The 21,533-nt window shown below is 42.4% G+C and overlaps 1 protein-coding gene across 1 annotated transcript in view; it reads right to left on the minus strand.

The window, feature by feature from the left end:
• Window positions 1-21,533, minus strand: part of LOC133662403 (thyrotropin-releasing hormone-degrading ectoenzyme-like) — a 99,399-nt gene that overhangs the window by 10,801 nt on the left and 67,065 nt on the right. The window contains exons 11-13 of the mRNA XM_062066368.1: window positions 1,063-1,151; window positions 853-986; window positions 729-784 (exon numbers count right to left, since the gene is read on the minus strand). Of these exons, the coding sequence (XP_061922352.1) occupies window positions 729-784; window positions 853-986; window positions 1,063-1,151 (279 nt within the window). The remainder of the gene's footprint in view (window positions 1-728; window positions 785-852; window positions 987-1,062; window positions 1,152-21,533) is intronic.

Below are 21,533 nucleotides of genomic sequence, written 5' to 3' on the forward strand. Positions count from 1 at the left end.
AATATTTTTCAACATATTGAGCAAAAAGGTCTCTTTTTTTTTCTACCAAGAAAAGTGCACTTGTTATTAGTGAGAATATACTTATTTGAAGGTATTTTTGGGTTCATTGAGGTTAGCTAATTTTACTTGTTTTGGAAAGTCTGAACAAGCCGAATTTTCTTGTTCTATTGGCAGATAATTTTGCTTAGTTCCAATAAAATACCCCTCATTTTTGTATTATTTTTCTTGTTTTTGAACACTGACTTTTTGCAGTGTATAAGTGATCAATCATAATCAATCAATCAATCATGCTAAGGAAGTTAGCATCAGTGTTTTTGTTGACACCCAATTTATGGCGTGTATGTCTGTTTCTCACGCTTGTCATTTCCCTCTCTGTATGTGGGTAAATGTCAGCATCGTAGTTTGGCCTTATTTGCATTGATTAACATTTAGCCCCGCCCACACCTCATGAATATGAATGAGGCTCGCTGGGCTGTCAATCAAAAGGATCATCCCATCATATTTCCATAATCTTCCCCATCCGACCTCCACGCCATCATCCTCATTCCCGTCATGCACCTGGCCCGACACACACATTAGCATAATCCACTCGGGCGTCAGGTTGGAGAGATAAGCGTCGCCGCGGCAACCGCATCCACGGGCGCTAACGAGCTTCCAGCCTCTAGCGGCTAATTGTCGTCGTTGTCCGCCCGTCGCGCCTTATAGGACAAGGTAGGAGTTGAGCTCACCTGGCCAGGTTGAAGGCGTCGTCGATGAGTCCCGCCCGGTTGCCCACAGAGATGAGCTGTGGAGGCGTGGTCAATAATCACAGCCAATCAGAAGCCACCAAATGTTTCCAGTGGGGTTTCCTACCTGTGGTTTGGTGTGAAGCTGCTGGATCAGAAGTTTCCAGTTCTGCAGGTCGTAGTTGACCCGGAAGTAGCCTGTTTGGTTGATGTTGCCTAGCAACCACGACTTGTCGTCCATCTCCACCAACCAGTGACTTTCTACAACAAAGACATCGCCTCATCAATCAATCGAAAGCATGTGTGATTATCAGATCGATTGATAATGTGGACATACCAGTCTTGTTGTGGATCCAGATGAGAGTCTCTGAACAGACCCAGGACTCGTTTCCAACAGCAACCGTCAATGGGACCTGCCACTGTAAACTAATAGGACAACAATTTATTAGTCCCACCACTATAATTATTATCTTGCTTTTCTTGTTATTATTATTATCACATTTTCTTGTTATTGTTGTTCACTACATGTCATATGTGTCACTACATGTCGTACGTGTTACTACATGTCATATGTGTCACTACATGTCATACGTGTCACTATATGTCATATGTGTCACATGTCATATGTGTCACTACATTTCACATGTGTCACATGTCATACATGTCACTACATGTCATATGTGTCACTACATGTCACATGTCTAACTACATGTCATATGTACAGGGGCGGATTAAGAAATTTTGGCCCCCTGGGCCTGACATGGTCTTGGCCCCTCAACCCCCCGCGCGTGTGGGCGCACACACACGCACGCACTATGCAAGAAATACTGTATACTGTGAACAGACATGCACACTGTACTGTACAGAAGAGTGCACATACTGCACACACACTATTAGGTATACCACACAGACACTGACAAGCACAGGTTTCACACAGACACAGGGGGAGGGGATAAATGGCCTAAAAATAAACATTTTTGAAAATGATTACGCCCACTTCAGTGATGGTGCATTGGGTCATTTGAGAGATATTATGTATTGGAAGTTGGTAGCTATCATGAAATAAACCCCCCAACCCACCCAAAAAACTAAATCGGACATGATTTTTGCCCCCTTTTCCTCCCTTCTATCATTAAAAATAAAATAATATCTTAGGAAAACACATTGGCATAACGGCAGCTGTGCAGCAAATTGAGGCTCAAAGTCTGTATCTATTTGTGGTTAAGCTTGAGGAGAAGGAGAAAGGTAAAATGATAACATGCATCGGAGAGCACCACAAAGAAAGGTGTAGGCCAGTTCATGGTACAAGGGCTGCATGCAGGTCAAGATAGCCCATTTCCAAGAATGCTATAGTGGCTGGACAGGCACTGGACATGTCCTGAACTCAGTGTCAGACGTGGCTGCCGAATACTTGGATGAAGTGAAGCAGCTGACAGATCTCATGCTGCCCCATCTGAAGACTGTCCTGGCCAGGCAGAGGATGGATGAGGAGACCTTCCCAATGGACCCTGTCAGTGAACAGGCTAGTAACATTGATGGCACCCCTGTGCACAACATTGGGATGGAGAGACAATGTGGCAAGGTGGACTACAAACTGAAGAAGTTGGGCACACTGAACGCAGTCAATAGGTCAATAATTTTACAGAAGAGCCAGGAGCTTCAGAGGTTTCAAGGCAGCAGCACAAGCAAAAAGGGAGGTTGAACTCAACTGGAGTAAATTCATGAAGGCAAAATTCGAGAGTAGGGCAGATGAGAAACAAGAGATGGCTCAAAGAAAGGAGAGTAAGAGACTAGACATGCTGGACACACTGAAATCTTTTGATGGCCCCTTCACGATAGTGGGGAAGTTGAAAAGTTCCTTGTGGATGAAAGTCTGCACAAGAATGCAAAGCTGCAGAGAATGAAGCTTGAGGTTCAGTTTGCCAGAGAAAGCACCAAGCTTCTGCCTAAAGTCAATCCTATCTTCACAATCCAGGTGACACTTCCCAGAAATGGCAAAAGTGCAATTCTCCAAGTCATAATGGATACTTAGAATTTTATGGTGGTGGTAAGTATTCATGAAAACAGGTAGCCTAACATTAGTGAATGGGTGAATTCTGGAAATAACCTAAAAATCTTACACAGTGCACCTTTAAGCAAGGGGTTTCTTTCGTGCTTTCAATTTTGCAAAATCATCCACCACATCATTGAAGTCCAACTCTCTTGTCAGCTCACTCTCAATTGCCATTAGAGATAACGCATTTAATCTTTTCTGAGTCATTCTTGTGCGCAGCTCATTTTTTACTCTTGACAAAAGAGAGAATGAGCGTTCTCCCTCACAGTTACTGACCGGTAGAGTGAGAAAAATCTGTAGCGCAATGTATGTATTAGGAAACGTAGGCTGTAGTCCAAAATGTATTATTGTTTTGAGCAGTCCTGAAGGGGTCCTCTCCTCATCAGTGTTGTTGAGCTGTATAAAAGATTTGAACTGTATAAGCTCCTGTCCAAGACTTTCATTGAGGTCAGATGGGTATGATTCAGTGAGAATCTTGGCCTTGTGAAGGACTGAAGCATTGGACTCTGTATCCAAAGAGAAAAGGATACTGAACAAATTGTTCAGATGTTTGTAGGCCTCCAGACGGTGATTAAGGCTTGAACTCAGTTGATCAATAGAGGCAATAAATGTCTCTATTTGAAACAGTTGCCTTCCCTCAAGCACAACATCTGGGGATGCTGATTCATCAGCAAACTTTTTACGTTTCCTCGTCCGTTCAGCCCTGTAAGATGGGGTGCCACCCAACATGTTTAAGGCTTTCTGCTCAAAATGATCAAATAGATCTCTTTGGGAGAGAACAAAGGTGCGCAGAGATTCCAGCAATCTAACTGCTGTACCAAGGTCCATGTCTGCTTTTTGAAGTTGCAGACTTGTGGCCTGAAATCTGGACAGAACAGTGTCCCAAAAGCCTGCCATGAAGGCCATCTCAAGTGAATCCAGCTTCCGCACTAGACTGTCAGCTTCAGTTCGTGTGTCTCGTTTCTCTGTGTCATCAGTGGAAATAACCTGTAGTGCTGCTTTTATTTTACTGTAGTTCTGCCACAGTGCTTTGGTAGATTCTGCACGGCAACTCCAACGCGTGTTGGATAAAGCTTTAAGTGTGAGATCTGTTGGAATTGCCAAATACCCTGTCCCATCGGTGTGTGGATGCAGTTGTGAAGTTGTAAATAGACTGAATCAAGTCAAAATACTTAGAGACTTCATTTCCACATCTGTCAATGCTGTTGACTCCCACCAAATTCAAAGAGTGAGCTGCACATGGAATATAGTGTATTAATGGGTTGCTTTTCTTTAAGTGAGCCTGCAACCCATTATACCTCCCTGACATGTTGCTGGCATTATCATAAGCCTGCCCCCTGCAATTTGACAGCTCTAACCCTAGATTTTCCAACACAGACATGACACAGTTAGCCAAACTTTCACCTGTATGGCTAGTAATGGGCTCAAAACCCACAAAGCGTTCAACAACACTGCCCTCTTTGCTAACAAAACGGAATATGAATGTCAATTGGTCCACATGAGATAAATCTGGGGTTGAATCCACAATGATAGAGTAGTATTTGCTTGCTTGCAGTTCATCTGCTATAGCCTGTTTGGTTTTTGCACCCATCAATTCAATGAATTCCTCACAAATGGTGGAGGACAGATATGAGGTATTACCTCGACCCATCTGCCCAAACTTTCTGATGTGATCCTTTAGAAAGGGATCAAATTCAGCCAGGACCTCCAGAATACCAAGGTAGTTCCCATTGAGAGGAGACCCTAACGATTCATTTTTACCCCTAAATGCAAGGCCCCTTTCTGCAAGGAATTTAATGACTGCAACAACTCTTTGTAACACCTGCCTCCAATAGCTGCTCTCTGCCTGAAACTGTTTGAACAGGTCTGCATCAACTGTGGCACCTTTGGCGCGGTTCAAGACTGCTTGCATGCAGGTTATGTGCTCAGCACTTCGCTCATGTTCACCAAATCTTTCTGAGTGTTTCCAATCACAATAGCCTGTCACAAAAGAATGCGTTTTTGGGGAAAACAGTTTGCATGCAAAGCAGTAAACATTACCAGTAGAGGGAGAGTACATCAGCCACTCTCTTTGTACTCGTTGTCCATTGGGCAAGTGTGAAGTAAAATGTTCATTGTTTAGGCATCGGGTTTTGCCTCCTAGCCCACTGTTCCTCACAGAAGCTGGATAATGGCTGTGACGGTTGTGAAATGATTTTGCACCTCTTTGAATAAGAACTTCCTTCATTGACTCAGTGAGGGTCTCAGCCCATTTAGCGGGATCACTAGGTAGAGTTGTCACTGTAGATGGTGTTGAAGAAAGATTCAGCTCATTTTCTATGCTGTCCAGAGGTGCAGTGACCTCACATTCATCCGAGCAACTGGCTACTGCTGAATTGGTTGAATCATAAGCATCAGAAGCATTTGGTTCAGTGTCTACACTTGTAGTGGTCTCAGGATCTTGGGAGCTACATGCTAGCTCAGGTGCATTGCTAACCTTAGCTGAATTTGCAGTAGCATTTATAGAATTGCTTTCAGCAGATGTCTTTGTACTGAAGAAGCTGGAGATATTTGGAACACTCTCAAGTAAAACTGATTCCTTTTTTTTCTTTTCTTGCTGAATTTTTTTTCTAGCTCCTCCACTTAAACGTTTATGATCCATATTTCCCTTCTTTCTTTGCACATTGGCTCTTTGCCTATCACAACAGATAAACCAACTATGTGTGTGTGTGTGTGTGTGTGTGTGTGTGTGTGTGTGTGTGTGTGTGTGAGTTTGTTTGTGTGTTTATGATCGGTGCTGCTTCCTTCAAGTGTGTGAGGTGATTTAGAAAACTAGCAACCCAGCATCAACACTCCAAAGCAGAGAATAACAGCTTACTAGCATAGACAATTGAGAGCAGAGAATCAACTGATTCGTCTGATAGACAGCAGGAGAGCAGAGTGGTCAGTGATGATCGAATCAAGAAAATGTCTAAATGGCAAGGGAACAGACTGATTTGTACTGAGGAGAAAGAGAGAGAGAGCCAATTACAGTGAAATATATTCCAAAAGAGCCAAGTGACTAGCTGAAGGCAGGGACAAATGCCTTGGAGTGACCAACAAGAGTGCAAAGTACCAAATGGCAAAATGTGGAAAGACCAACAGGCAGATCTGCTTTTACCTCTTATCTTCACAACCAAAAAGTTGCTAAATGATGTTTTCAGTCGCTAGCCAGGTATGGCCAAAAGACGCGAAATCTAGCGGCAAAGTCGGTCAATCACACTGACAGTGAAACAAATATTTTGAAAAGATAATAATTGTACACCTTTGTGCACTTTAGTCTTCTATCTAAATATTTTCACAAAGGACACCAAGGCAGCTTGCTAGCTATGATGGGAGCAACAATGTCTGATAGACAGCAGGAGAGCAGAGTGGTCAGTGATGATCCAATCAAGAAAATGTCTAAATGGCAAGGGAACAGACTGATTTGTACTGAGGAGAAAGAGAGAGCCAAGTACAGTTAAATATATTCCAGAGCCAAGTGACTAACTGAAGGCAAAGACAACAGCCAGATACCTTAGCAGAGACCAACAAGAATTCAAAGTACCTAATAGCAAGATGGCGAGACCAACACAATAAATTGTATTAGGATTTAATTTATTAACGTTAATCTTAACAGCCAAAAAGTTGCTGAATAATGTTTGTAGTCGCTAGCCAGGTATGCCCAAAACAAGAGTCGCTAAACCTAGCAGCAAAGTTGCTTAATTGCAACACACTCTAGGATTCAGGGGAATTAAGGATAATAAAGATATTAATTGTACAACTTTTTGTACTTTTTTTCTAGTTTTTTGAGTCGCCAGCCATGTATGGCCAAAAGTCGCTAATTGAATGCCAACGTTGCTTAATCGCCAACACACTGGGACTCACTGAAGGACTGACTGAATAAAAAAGATAATTAAGATAATTGTGTACTTTTCTCTTCTGATATTTTCTCTAAGGACCCCAAGCTATCTGCAAGCAGCAATAATGTCTGACAGACAGGAGAGCAGAGTGGTCAGTGATGAATGGCAAGGGAACAGGCTGATTTGTACTGAGGAGAAAGAGAGAGAGAGAGCCAATTACAGTGAAATATATTCCAAAAGAGCCAAGTGACTAGCTGAAGGCAGGGACAAATGCCTTGGAGTGCAAAGTACCAAATGGCAAAATGTGGGAAGACCAACAGGAAGATCTGCTTTTACCACTTATCTTCACAACCAAAAAGTCGCTAAATGATGTTTTTAGTCGCTAGCCAGGTATGGCCAAAAGACGCGAAATCTAGCGGCAAAGTCGGTCAATCACACAGTGAAACAAATAATTTTAAAAAGATAGTAATCGTACAATGTCTTGTACTTTTGTCTTCTTTCTTAATATTTCTCAAAGGACACCAAAATGTCGCTATCTGCAGGCAGCTTGCTAGCTATGATGGCAGCAACAATGTACCTTAGAGTGACTGACCAACAAGAGCTCAAAGTACCTAATGGCAAAATGTGGAGAGACAGACACAATAAATTGCATTAAGATGAAGAGAACTGTTGCTATTATTAATCTTAACATCAACCAGAAAGTCGCTAAATGTCACCAGCCAGGTATGGCCAAAAGTCGCTTAATTGGCCACACACAGTAACAGAGAAACTAACAAAAAAAAGATCATAAAGATAATAGTTGTACAACTGTGTGTACTTTTGTCTTCTTTCTAAATATTTTCCCAAAGGACACCAAAATGTTGCTATCTGCAGGCGGGAGCGTGCCTATGTTCCCCGGGTCCTATGTTCCCCGGGTCCTATGTTCCCCGGTTGTTCCTGGGTCTTTGTATGCGACCGGGGAACTTAGGACCCTTTTTCTAAAAAAGGGTCCTATGTTCCCTGCATTGTATCTGGCGAAATTGCGAAATTGTGCCCTGACCAAAACCATCCCTAAACCTAACCTGTCACAGGGCGTTGTGGAGCACTTTTTTTTGGCGAAATTGTGCCCTGACCAAAACTATCCCTAAACCTAACCTGTCACAGGGCGTTGTGGAGCACTTTTTTGGCGAAATTGTGCCCTGACCAAAACCATCCCTAAACCTAACCTGTCACAGGGCGTGCGGCAGCAGATAGAGCAACTCAAACGCGAACTTCCTTCCTTCGACAACTTAAACGCGTCTCTGTCATGCGTGTCTGCGTGCGTCTTACTTAGTCGCGCATTGGAAGCAGCGGGGAACATAGAACCCTTTTCTGGAAAAAGTGTTGTACGTTCCCCGCAGCGGGGAACATAGAACCCTTTTCTGGAAAAAGTGTTGTACGTTCCCCGCAGCGGGGAACATAGAACCCTTTTTTTTAAAAAGGGTCCTTAGTTCCCCGGTAGAGGGGAACATAGGACCCGGGTAACATAGGGACGGGGAACATAGGGATGACCCGCTGCAGGCAGCTTGCTAGCTATGATGGCAGCAACGATGTCTGCCAGACAGGAGAGAGTGGTCAGTGACGATCGAATCGAGAAAATGACAAAATGGGTCAAAGACCAAAAAGTTATTAACTGACAGCAGTGACAAATGTCAGACTGTAAACTTTCTCGAAAGAAAAGGACAAAATGGGAAGATGCTGATAATAACAGCAAAATGGAAAATATAAGAATTTCCAAGTAATGCTCAACTCAAGTGTGTGTGTGTGTGTGTGTGCGCGCGTTAAACTTCTTGTTGAATGATTTCAAATTATCTCTGAGTCTGAACTGAGGGAAAGGAAACCAAATTTTGAGCAGTCTCTCACGAGTTCAAAATACCAAATGAGGAGATTCTAAAAGAACAGACCGGTTTATGAAAGACTTGATGGGGGAGGGGCACAGCTAAGAATACTTGAGTGAGATTCTGTGATCCAAATTCGAGATAGAGCTTTTTGATAATGATAATTTGTCAGAGTAAGGTTGTGTAATCAAAATTTGAGAATGAGCTTTGTCAATCAATCAAGAATATTTGCATTAAGTTCTGTGATCAAAATTCAGAAACAACCTTTAATAATTGATAAAGAATATGTGAGTGAGGTTGTGTGATCCATCCAATTTGAGAATTAGCTTTGATAATAATGATTGAGAGCCTCTGGCCCTCTGTGGATCATGGCCGCGGGGCCAATTTTGCCTGGCCCCTTGGGGTCTCTGTGGGTCGTGGCCGCGGGGCCAAGTTGGCCTGGCCCCTTGGGGCCTCTGACCCTCTATGGATCGGGGCCAAGTTGGCCTGACCCCTCGGGGCCTCTGGCCCTCTATGGATCATGGCCGCGGGGCCAAGTTGGCCTGACCCCTTAGGACCTCAGGCCCTCTGTGGGTCGCGGCCGCGGGGCCAAGTTGACCTGGCCCCTTGGGGCCTCTTACCCTCTATGGATCATGGCCGCGGGGCCAAGTTGACCTGGCCCCTTGGGGCCTCTGGCCTTCTGTGGCTCGCGGCCGCGGGGCCAAGTTGGCCTGGCCCTTTGGGGCCTCTGGCCTTCTGTGGGTCGTGGCCGCGGGGCCAAGTTGGCCTGGCCCCTTGGGGCCTCTGACCGTCTATGGATCGTGGCCGCGGGGCCAAGTTGACCTGGCCCCCTGGGGCCTCTGACCCTCTATGGATCGTGGCCGCGGGGCCAAGTTGGCCTGGCCCCTTGGGGCCTCTGACCGTCTATGGATCATGGCCGCGGGGCCATGTTGGCCTGGCCCCTTGGGGCCTCTTACCCTCTATGGATCATGGCCGCGGGGCCAAGTTGGCCTGGCCCCTTGGGGCCTCTGACCGTCTATGGATCATGGCCGCGGGGCCATGTTGGCCTGGCCCCTTGGGGCCTCTGGCCCTCTGTGGGTCGCGGCCGCGGGGCCAAGTTGACCTGGCCCCTTGGGGCCTCTTACCCTCTATGGATCATGGCCGCGGGGCCAAGTTGGCCTGGCCCCTTGGGGCTTAAGATTATTATTTTTGCAAAAGTAGTTTTGCTTGGGTCGCGGCCGCGGGGCCAAGTTGGCCTGGCCCCTTGGGGCCTCTGGCCCCCTGGGCCTGGGCCCGGTAGGCCCGGTCATTAATCCACCTATGCATATGTATCACTACATGTCATACGTGTCACTACATGTCATACATGTCACTACATGTCATACGTGTCACTACATGTCATATGTGTCACTACATGTCACGCATGTCACTACATGTCATACGTGTCACTACGTTTCACATGTGTCACTACATGTCATACGTGTCACTACATGTCATACGTGTCACTACATGTCACATGTCTAACTACATGTCATACGTATCACTACATGTCATACGTGTCACTACATGTCACTACATGTTCTTGACATGTATCTGTGCCATGTGCCACATTGTCACACGTGCCAAACATGCCATACATCTTTTCACTTTGTGGACGCTCGTTAGATATTTGCTATTCCCTCGACTGCCTGGCTGCCTTTTGCATTCCAGCAAGCATCATCAGCCTGTGCGGGCCTTGTGTTGTGTTGTGTTGTGTTGTGTGCTGACCACTCCTTGTTAGCCCTCCTTTCTGTCCCTAATTAAAAGACTATTGTGTTGTGTTGTGTGCTGACCACTCCTTGTTAGCCCTCCTTTCTGTCCCTAATTAAAAGACTATTGTGTTGTGTTGTGTGCTGACCACTCCTTGTTAGCCCTCCTTTCTGTCCCTAATTAAAAGACTATTGTGTTGTGTTGTGTGCTGACCCCACCTTGTTAGCCCTCCTTTCTGTCCCTAATTAAAAGACTATTGTGTTGTGTGCTGACCACACCTTGTTAGCCCTCCTTTCTGTCCCTAATTAAAAGACTATTGTGTTGTGTTGTGTTGTGTTGTGTGCTGACCACTCCTTGTTAGCCCTCCTTTCTGTCCCTAATTAAAAGACTGTTGTGTTGTGTTGTGTGCTGACCACTCCTTGTCAGCCCTCCTTTCTGTCCCTAATTAAAAGACTATTGTGTTGTGTTGTGTTGTGTGCTGACCACTCCTTGTTAGCCCTCCTTTCTGTCCCTAATTAAAAGACTATTGTGTTGTGTGCTGACCACTCCTTGTTAGCCCTCCTTTCTGTCCCTAATTAAAGGACTATTGTGTTGTGTGCTGAACACTCCTTGTTAGCCCTCCTTTCTGTCCCTAATTAATAGACTATTGTGTTGTGTGCTGACCACTCCTTGTTAGCCCTCCTTTCTGTCCCTAATTAAAAGACTATTGTGTTGTGTGCTGACCACTCCTTGTTAGCCCTCCTTTCTGTCCCTAATTAAAAGACTATTGTGTTGTGTGCTGACCACTCCTTGTTAGCCCTCCTTTCTGTCCCTAATTAAAAGACTATTGTGTTGTGTGCTGAACACTCATTGTTAGCCCTCCTTTCTGTCCCTCATTAAAACTCTATTGTGTTGTGTGCTGACCACTCCTTGTTAGCCCTCCTTTCTGTCCCTAATTAAAAGACTATTGTGTTGTGTTGTGTGCTGACCACTCCTTGTTAGCCCTCCTTTCTGTCCCTAATTAAAAGACTATTGTGTTGTGTGCTGACCACTCCTTGTTAGCCCTCCTTTCTGTCCCTCATTAAAACTCTATTGTGTTGTGTGCTGACCACTCCTTGTTAGCCCTCCTTTCTGTCCCTAATTAAAAGACTATTGTGTTGTGTTGTGTTGTGTACTGACCCCACTTTGTTAGCCCTCCTTTCTGTCCCTAATTAAAAGACTATTGTGTTGTGTGCTGACCACTCCTTGTTAGCCCTCCTTTCTGTCCCTAATTAAAAGACTATTGTGTTGTGTTGTGTGCTGACCCCACCTTGTTAGCCCTCCTTTCTATCCCTAATTAAACGACTATTGTGTTGTGTGCTGACCACTCCTTGTCAGCCCTCCTTTCTGTCCCTAATTAAAAGACTATTGTGTTGTGTTGTGTGCTGACCACTCCTTGTTAGCCCTCCTTTGTGTCCCTAATTAAAAGACTATTGTGTTGTGTTGTGTGCTGACCACTCCTTGTTAGCCCTCCTTTCTGTCCCTAATTAAAAGACTATTGTGTTGTGTTGTGTGCTGACCCCACCTTGTTAGCCCTCCTTTCTGTCCCTTAATTAAAAGACTATTCTGTTGTGTTGTGTTGTGTGCTGACCACTCCTTGTTAGCCCTCCTTTCTGTCCCTAATTAAAAGACTATTGTGTTGTGTTGTGTAGTGTGCTGACCACTCCTTGTTAGCCCTCCTTTCTGTCCCTAATTAAAAGACTATTGTGTTGTGTTGTGTGCTGACCCCACCTTGCTAGCCCTCCTTTCTGTCCCTAATTAAAAGACTATTGTGTTGTGTTGTGTGCTGACCACTCCTTGTTAGCCCTCTTTTCTGTCCCTATTTAAAAGACTATTGTGTTGTGTTGTGTGCTGACCACTCCTTGTTAGCCCTCCTTTCTGTCCCTAATTAAAAGACTATTGTGTTGTGTTGTGTGCTGACCCCACCTTGTTAGCCCTCCTTTCTATCCCTAATTAAAAGACTATTGTGTTGTGTTGTGTTGTGTGCTGACCACTCCTTGTCAGCCCTTCTTTCTGTCCCTAATTAAAAGACTATTGTGTTGTGTTGTGTGCTGACCACTCCTTGTTAGCCCTCCTTTATGTCCCTAATTAAAAGACTATTGTGTTGTGTTGTGTGCTGACCACTCCTTGTTAGCCCTCCTTTCTGTCCCTAATTAAAAGACTATTGTGTTGTGTGCTGACCACTCCTTGTTAGCCCTCCTTTCTGTCCCTCATTAAAACTCTATTGTGTTGTGTGCTGACCACTCCTTGTTAGCCCTCCTTTCTGTCCCTAATTAAAAGACTATTGTGTTGTGTTGTGTTGTGTACTGACCCCACCTTGTTAGCCCTCCTTTCTGTCCCTAATTAAAAGACTATTGTGTTGTGTGCTGACCACTCCTTGTTAGCCCTCCTTTCTGTCCCTAATTAAAAGACTATTGTGTTGTGTTGTGTGCTGACCCCACCTTGTTAGCCCTCCTTTCTATCCCTAATTAAACGACTATTGTGTTGTGTGCTGACCACTCCTTGTCAGCCCTCCTTTCTGTCCCTAATTAAAAGACTATTGTGTTGTGTTGTGTGCTGACCACTCCTTGTTAGCCCTCCTTTCTGTCCCTAATTAAAAGACTATTGTGTTGTGTTGTGTGCTGACCACTCCTTGTTAGCCCTCCTTTCTGTCCCTAATTAAAAGACTATTGTGTTGTGTTGTGTGCTGACCCCACCTTGCTAGCCCTCCTTTCTGTCCCTAATTAAAAGACTATTGTGTTGTGTTGTGTTGTGTGCTGACCACTCCTTGTTAGCCCTCTTTTCTGTCCCTATTTAAAAGACTATTGTGTTGTGTTGTGTGCTGACCACTCCTTGTTAGCCCTCCTTTCTGTCCCTAATTAAAAGACTATTGTGTTGTGTGCTGACCACTCCTTGTTAGCCCTCCTTTCTGTCCCTAATTAAAAGACTATTGTGTTGTGTTGTGTGCTGACCCCACCTTGTTAGCCCTCCTTTCTGTCCCTAATTAAAAGACTATTGTGTTGTGTGCTGACCACTCCTTGTTAGCCCTCCTTTCTGTCCCTAATTAAAAGACTATTGTGTTGTGTGCTGACCACTCCTTGTTAGCCCTCCTTTCTGTCCCTAATTAAAAGACTATTGTGTTGTGTTGTGTGCTGACCCCACCTTGTTAGCCCTCCTTTCTATCCCTAATTAAACGACTATTGTGTTGTGTGCTGACCACTCCTTGTCAGCCCTCCTTTCTGTCCCTAATTAAAAGACTATTGTGTTGTGTTGTGTGCTGACCACTCCTTGTTAGCCCTCCTTTCTGTCCCTAATTAAAAGACTATTGTGTTGTGTTGTGTGCTGACCACTCCTTGTTAGCCCTCCTTTCTGTCCCTAATTAAAAGACTATTGTGTTGTGTTGTGTGCTGACCCCACCTTGCTAGCCCTCCTTTCTGTCCCTAATTAAAAGACTATTGTGTTGTGTTGTGTTGTGTGCTGACCACTCCTTGTTAGCCCTCTTTTCTGTCCCTATTTAAAAGACTATTGTGTTGTGTTGTGTGCTGACCACTCCTTGTTAGCCCTCCTTTCTGTCCCTAATTAAAAGACTATTGTGTTGTGTGCTGACCACTCCTTGTTAGCCCTCCTTTCTGTCCCTAATTAAAAGACTATTGACTGCACCTGACAGCATGTCTCCGCATCCTGAGGCAACACAACAGCAAGCTAATCGCTAATCAGGCTGCCTGCTGGCTACTAGCATCACGGTAGGTCTTTATTTACTGCTGCCTCATTTGCATTTGAATCTACTTGACTTCCTCTCAGCTGCACGTCGGCCGCCTCATCAATAATTCAGCAGCCCGCGCGCCTCTTTAGCATTTAAGCTTATTAAATGCAGCACTTGCCTCTTTACCTGTTTGGACTTTCCTTGTCAACTTGCGCACGCTGCGTTCAGCCTCAAAGAGCGAGCAAAAGACGCACATTCTTCTTCTGACTACAAAACCCAACACCAGGGAAGTTGTCACGTTGTGTAAATGGTAAATAGAAACAGAATACAATGATTTGCAAATCCTTTTCAACTTATATTCAATTGAATAGACTGCAAAGACAAGATACTTAATGTTTGAACTGGTAAACTTTATTTTTTACAAATATTAGCTCATTTGGAATTTGATGCCTGCAACACATTTCAAAAAAGCTGGCACGAGTGGCAAAAAAGACTGAGAAAGTTGAGGAATGCTCATCAAACACTTATTTGGAACATCCCACAGGTGAACAGGCTAATTGGGAACAGGTGGGTGCCATGATTGGGTATAAAAGCAGCTTCGGTGAAATGCTCAGTCATTCACAAAAAGGATGGGGCGAGCGTCACCACTTTGTCAACAAATGTCTGAGCAAATTGTTTAAGAACAACATTTCTCAACCAGCTATTGCAAGGAATTTAGGGATTTCACCATCTATGCTCCGTGATATCATCAAAAGGTTCAGAGAATCTGGACAAATCACTGCACGTAAGCGATGATAATACGGATCTTGGATCCCTCAGGCGGTACTGCGTCAAAAAGCGACATCAGTGTGTAAAGGATATCACCACATGGGCTCAGGAGCACTTCAGAAAACCACTGTCAGTAACTACAGTTGGTCGCTACATCTGTAAGTGCAAGTTAAAACTCAACAATGCAAAGCCAAAGCCATTTATCAACAACACCCAGAAATGCCGCCGGCTTCGCTGGGCCCGAGCTAATCTAAGAAGCACTGATATAGGGCTGCAACAACTAATCGATTAAAATCAATTATAAAAATAGTTGGCGATTAATTTAGTCATCGATTCGTTGGATCTGTGCTATGCGCATGCGCTGAGGCTACGTTTTTTTTTATTATTTTTTTTTTTTTACCTTTATTTATAAACTGCAACATTTACAAACAGCTGAGAAACAATAATCAAAAATAATAGGGGTGTAACGGTACGTGTATTTGTTTCGGACCGTTTCGGTACGGGGGTTCCGGTTCGGTGCGGAGGTGTACCGAACGAGTTTCCACACGGACATATTAAGTAGCGTACCGCACGTTGTGTAAACAATACTCAAAATGCCGGACATTTGAGGCATTTAAGAAACTCCGCCCTGACAGCCCCGCAAAAGAGGACATGTCCGGTGAAAAGAGGACGTATGGTCAGTCTATACCAGGGATGTCCAAAGTGCGGCCCGGGGGCCATTTGCGGCCCGCATGTAATTTTTTAACGGCCCCACGGCACATTCTAAAAATACGATTAAAAAAAATAAAGAACATAAAAAGTAGTATAAAAGAGTAACAGGTGACAATAAAATGTTGCTATGTTGACTCTAATAACAATAAGCTGTCATGCAGGCTGTTTGTTTCTTTAAAACATAATAATGAATCAAAAACAATGTTATTATGAATTATTGACCTATTCAAGGCTCCAATTAGGTCACATTAAATATTCCACTTTGAGATATTTTGGGGAAAATGTTGCATATTTTGTGTTTGCCATATAAAAAACTATGTTTTTTTTTTAATTTTTTTAAAGAAGGGCCTAAAATGAACAAACAAGGAACATAATAAACAACAATACAAGTTGTAATTGACGGATAGATCTGAAGTTGATCTCGAGACTATTGTGTTAACAGTTTTTAAAAAAATTACGATTTATTTTTTAACACTTTACTGAGCAGGACCCTTTTGGATCCCCAATAATTTTAGTGGGACTTTTTTTTTTTTAAGTGTCATTGCTCAAAAAAAAATAATAAATTAAAATCAATGTTGTTATGAGCTCCAATTATTATATAATCTGAAATGTTCCACTTTAAAATTTTATTGGGGGAAAATATTTCATATTTTGTGTTTTTTCCATAAAAAACAGGGTTTTCTTTGACGAAAAGGGCATACAACTTAAATCTAAAAAAAAAAAAAAACGTTATATTGACAGATATACCTAATGTTGATCTAGATATTTAAACTTTGAATAATAATAATAATAATAATACTAAATAATGACATTTTTTTAATTTTTTTTAACCTAAACCCTTTGGAGTCCCCGGTATCAAGCCTGAGTGGAGGCATAGATGTATATTTTTTTATACATATATTGTATTGGTTTTTAAAATAAAAAATATCAAAATGGCCCCCGCTTGCTTTGATTTTTCAGTGTGCGGCCCTCAGTGGAAAAAGTTTGGACACCCCTGATCTATACCTAACCCGGTGTTTCTTAAATGCCTCAAATGTCCGGCATTTTGAGTTATGGTTGCGTGTATTTTCAATGTACGTCCAGGGTTAAGAAGGGGTTAAAAACTAAACAAATTGTGCGTGCAGCGGCGTTGGTGAGGGAGGGGCAGAGAGAGAGACAGTGAGAGCGAGAGAGTTATGATAAACGCGCATGCGTCGCCAGGCTCTGCTTTTTATCCATAGATTTATCACATTTTATTTTTTATTATCTATAGCAGGGGTGTCAAAAGTGTGCATTTTTGTAACATTTTCCTTGTTTTATTTGGCAAGTTGAAAGAACATGGCGCCAGTATTAGGTAGGTCCCGATCCAGGTTTTTGCACTTCCGATCCGATACCGATATTGTTTTTGCACTTCCGATCCGATACTGATACTGACCGATACCGATACTGACCGATACTGGCCTATCCGAGCATGTATTAAAGTTTAAAGTTATTTAGCCTACTTAGTTGTTAGAATCATGTTGAAAAGGGTTTTAGTACTCTTGATAAGAACTAGCCAGCTGAATTAGGGGAGTTTGAATAATACACAATGGTCGGTAACAAGAAACTGACCTGTTTATTCAAGGATAAACACAAAATAGACAAAATTATACATGACAAACAGAAATGGCATCATTGAACTAGGGCTGGGCGATATGGCCTTTTTTTAATATTGCGATATTTTAAGGCCATATTGCGATACACGATATATATCTGGATATTTTGCCTTAGCCTTGAATGAACACTTGATGCATATAATCACAGCAGTATGATGATTCTATGTGTTTTGATTGATTGATTGAGACTTTTATTAGTAGGTTGCACAGTGAAGTACATATTCCGTACAATTGACCACTAAATGGTAACACCCCAATAAGTTTTTCAACTTGTTTAAGTCGGGGTCCACTTAAATTGATTCATGATACAGATATACACTACCGTTCAAAAGTTTGGGGTCACCCAAACAATTTTGTGGAATAGCCTTCATTTCTAAGAACAAGAATAGACTGTCGCGTTTCAGATGAAAGTTCTCTTTTTCTGGCCATTTTGAGCGGTTAATTGACCCCACAAATGTGATGCTCCAGAAACTCAATCTGCTCAAAGGAAGGTCAGTTTTGTAGCTTCTGTAACGAGCTCAACTGTTTTCAGATGTGTGAACATGATTGCACAAGGGTTTTCTAATCATCAATTAGCCTTCTGAGCCAATGAGCAAACACATTGTACCATTAGAACACTGGAGTGATAGTTGCTGGAAATGGGCCTCTATACACCTATGTAGATATTGCACCAAAAACCAGACATTTGCAGTTAGAATAGTCATTTACCACATTAGCAATGTATAGAGTGTTTTTCTTTAAAGTTAAGACTAGTTTAAAGTTATCTTCATTGAAAAATAAGGACATTTCAATGTGACCCCAAACTTTTGAACGGTAGTGTATACTATCAGATATATACTATCATCATAATACAGTCATCACACAAGATAATCACATTGAATTATTTACATTATTTATAATCCGGGGTGTGGAGGGGGGCGGCCAGATGTAAGTGTCAAAAAGACAGCCAAAAGAGTTTGATATGAGAATAAATCTAAAGTTAAAATATAGGGTAGAAATGCACCCATTTGCAGGAAATGTAGTTTTGATTTTCAAAATTTTCTTTCAAGGCTTGCATGTCTACATTAAAGCATTCTTCTTCATACTGCATTAATATATGCTACTTTGAAACTTTCAAGCAGAGAAGGAAATCACAACTAAAAAAAATCACTAATTTTTTCATACGGTGTTGATGTGGAATTTTTTGCCGCGGCATTTTGATGGTGTGGGCGTGTGGCACCGAATGGAGATAAGCGTCTCGACAGACGTTACAATATTTGAACAATGATGACGAAAACTGTTTTCTCTGTCGTGTCCGTGTGTCGAAAATTGTTATGCGCTTATTTTTTTATTTGATTTTGCGCGTGGCATATAATTGCTATGCGCAGAGGACGCTTGAGCAGTGCGCAATTGCACAGGCCGCGCACCTTAGAGGGAACGGTGCTCACAGCTAACGTTAGCCATGCTGCTACCTCTCTGCTCGGGGAGGGCGTATACGTATGTGACGTATGACGTGACAGTATGTGACGTGTGTAAGAAGGTGCGCTTGCTGTCTGTGAGAGGGAGACACAGAAAAGAGTGAGAAGAGCCTGTCGTGTAATGAAAGAATCCACAGACCTGTGGATGTGTTGAAGGTGTGCTGGAAAATGCGGAACGGAAATTAGGGAGCAGCAGAAAAGTGGAATGTATTATTTAAATCGGTGCGTTGGAAAACACGGACCAGAGTTTTTTTTTAACGGGATCTGGATCGGCATTTTCCCATGCCTTGCCGATACGCATTTTTTGGCAAATATCGGCGGCCGATCCGATCCAAATATCGGATCAAGACATCCCTAGCCAGTATGCTGTTTTTTTTCTCCATAAAATACTGGAAAAGATAGAAATGTAGTTTGTCTCTTTTATCCGATGATTAATCGATTAATCAAAGTAATAATCGACAGATTAATCGATTATCAAATTAATCGTTAGTTGCAGCCCTAGACTGATATAAAGTGGAAAAGTGTTCTGTGGTCTGACGAGTCCACATTTCAAATTGTTTTTGGAAACTGTAGACGTCGTGTCTTCCGGAACCAAAGAGGAAAAGAACCATCCGGATTGTTATAAGCCAGCATGTGTGATGGTATGGGGGTGTATTAGTGCCCAAGACATGGGTAACTTACACGTCTGTGAAGGCACCATTAATGCTGAAAGGTACATACAGCTTTTGGAGCAACATACACTATATTGCCAGAAGTATTTGGCCACCTGCCTTGACTCATATATGAACTTGAAGTGCCATCCCATTCCTAACCCATAGGGTTCAATATGATGTGGGTCCACCTTTTGCAGCAATTACAGCTTCAACTCTTCTGGGAAGGCTGTCCACAAGGTTGCGGATAGTGTGTTTATTAGGAATTTTCAACCATTCTTCCGAAAGGGCATCGGTGAGGTCACACACTGATGCTGGCTCTCAGTCTCCGTTCTAATTCATCCCAAAGGTGTTCTATCGGGTTCAGGTCAGGACTCTGTGCAGGCCAGTCAAGTTCATCCACACCAGACTCTGTCATCCATGTCTTTATGGACCTTGCTCATGTTGGAAGAGGAAGGGGCCCGCTCCAAACTGTTCCCACAAGTTTGGGAGCATGGAATTGTCCAAAATGTTTTGGTATCCTGGAGCATTCAAAGTTCCTTTCACTGGAACTAAGGGGCCAAGCCCAACTCCTGAAAAACAACCCCACACCATTATTCCTCCTCCACCAAATTTCACACTCGGCACAATTCAGTCCGAAATGTACCGTTCTCCTGGCAACCTCCAAACCCTGACTTGTCCATCAGAAATTTCATGACTGGATTTGTTGCACGGGTGGCATCCTATGACAGTTCCATGCTGGAAACCACTGAGAGCGGCCCATTCTTTCACAAATGTTTGTAGAAACAGTCTCCATGCCTAAGTGCTTGATTTTATACACAAGTGATTTATTTATTTAGTATTGATTAGGACACCTGATTCTGATCATTTGGATGGGTGGCCAAGTACTTTTGGCAATACAGTGTATGTTGCCATCCGAACAACGTTATAATGGACGCCCCTGCTTATTTCAGCAAGACAATGCCAAGCCACATGTTACAACAGCGTGGCTTCATAGTAAAAGAGTGCGGGTACTAGACTGGCCTGCCTGTAGTCCAGACCTGTCTCCCATTGAAAATGTGTGGTGCATTATGAAGCCTAAAATACCACAACGGAGACTGTTGAACAACTTAAGCCAGGGGTGTCCAAAGTGCGGCCCGGGGGCCATTTGCGGCCCGCAGCTAATTGTTTACCGGCCCGCCACACATTCTGGAAATACTATTGTAAAATTAAAAAAGAACATAAAAAAAAGTGGAATGTGGTGAAATCTAACGAGAAAAAGTTGCAATGTTGACACAAAAGCTGCCATGCGGGCTGTTTTTTTTCTTTTGTCTTTCTTCATTTTTCTTTTTTTGCCACTGCTCAAAAAAAAAAAAAAAAAAAGACAAAAAATCCATGTTATAATGAATTATTTTCAGGGCTCCAATTACTTCAAATATTTCACTTTAAAATGTTTTATGTGGTAAATATTGCATATATTGTGTAGTAGCTAGAGATGTCCGATAATATCGGCCTGCCTATATTATCGGCCGATATATGCGTTAAAATGTAATATCGGAAATGATCGGTATCGGGTTTTTTTATTATCAGTATCGTTTTTTTTTTTGTGGTTTTTTTTAAATTAAATCAACATAAAAAAACATAAGATACACTTACAATTAGTGCACCAACCCAAAAAACCTCCCTCCCCCATTTACACTCATTCACACAAAAGGGTTGTTTCTTTCTGTTATTAATATTCTGCTTCCTACATTATATATCAATATATATCAATACAGTCTGCAAGGGATACAGTCCGTAAGCACACATGATTGTGCGTGCTGCTGGTCCACTAATAGTACTAACCTTTAACAGTTAATTTTACTAATTTTCATTCATTACTAGTTTCTATGTAACTGTTTTTATATTGTTGTACTTTCTTTTTTATTCAAGAAAATGTTTTTAATTTATTTATCTTATTTTACTAATTTTTAAAAAAAGTACCTTATCTTCACCATACCTGGTTGTCCAAATTAGGCATAATAATGTGTTAATTCCACGACTGCATATATCGGTTGATATCGGTATCGGTTGATATCGGTATCGGTAATTAAAGAGTTGGACAATATCGGAATATCGGATATCGGCAAAAAGCCATTATCGGACATCCCTAGTAGTAGCCATATAAAAACATCAAAGTTTTCTTTAACAAAAGCACATAAAACATACAAAATAATAATTCCGGCATAAAATGGACAGATATATCTGAAGTTGATCTCGTAACTTAAGTGTTGAAAGTAAAAGAAAAACCTAATAAAAATGTATCACTTTATGAGTGGGGCACCTTTTGGATCCCAAATATATTTAGTGATTTTTTATTTATCTTTTCACTGTGATTACTCAAAAATATGAAAGAATTAAAATCAGTGGTGT

The sequence above is a fragment of the Entelurus aequoreus genome, linkage group LG12, assembly GCF_033978785.1.
Source record: "Entelurus aequoreus isolate RoL-2023_Sb linkage group LG12, RoL_Eaeq_v1.1, whole genome shotgun sequence".
Lineage (NCBI taxonomy): Eukaryota > Metazoa > Chordata > Actinopteri > Syngnathiformes > Syngnathidae > Entelurus > Entelurus aequoreus.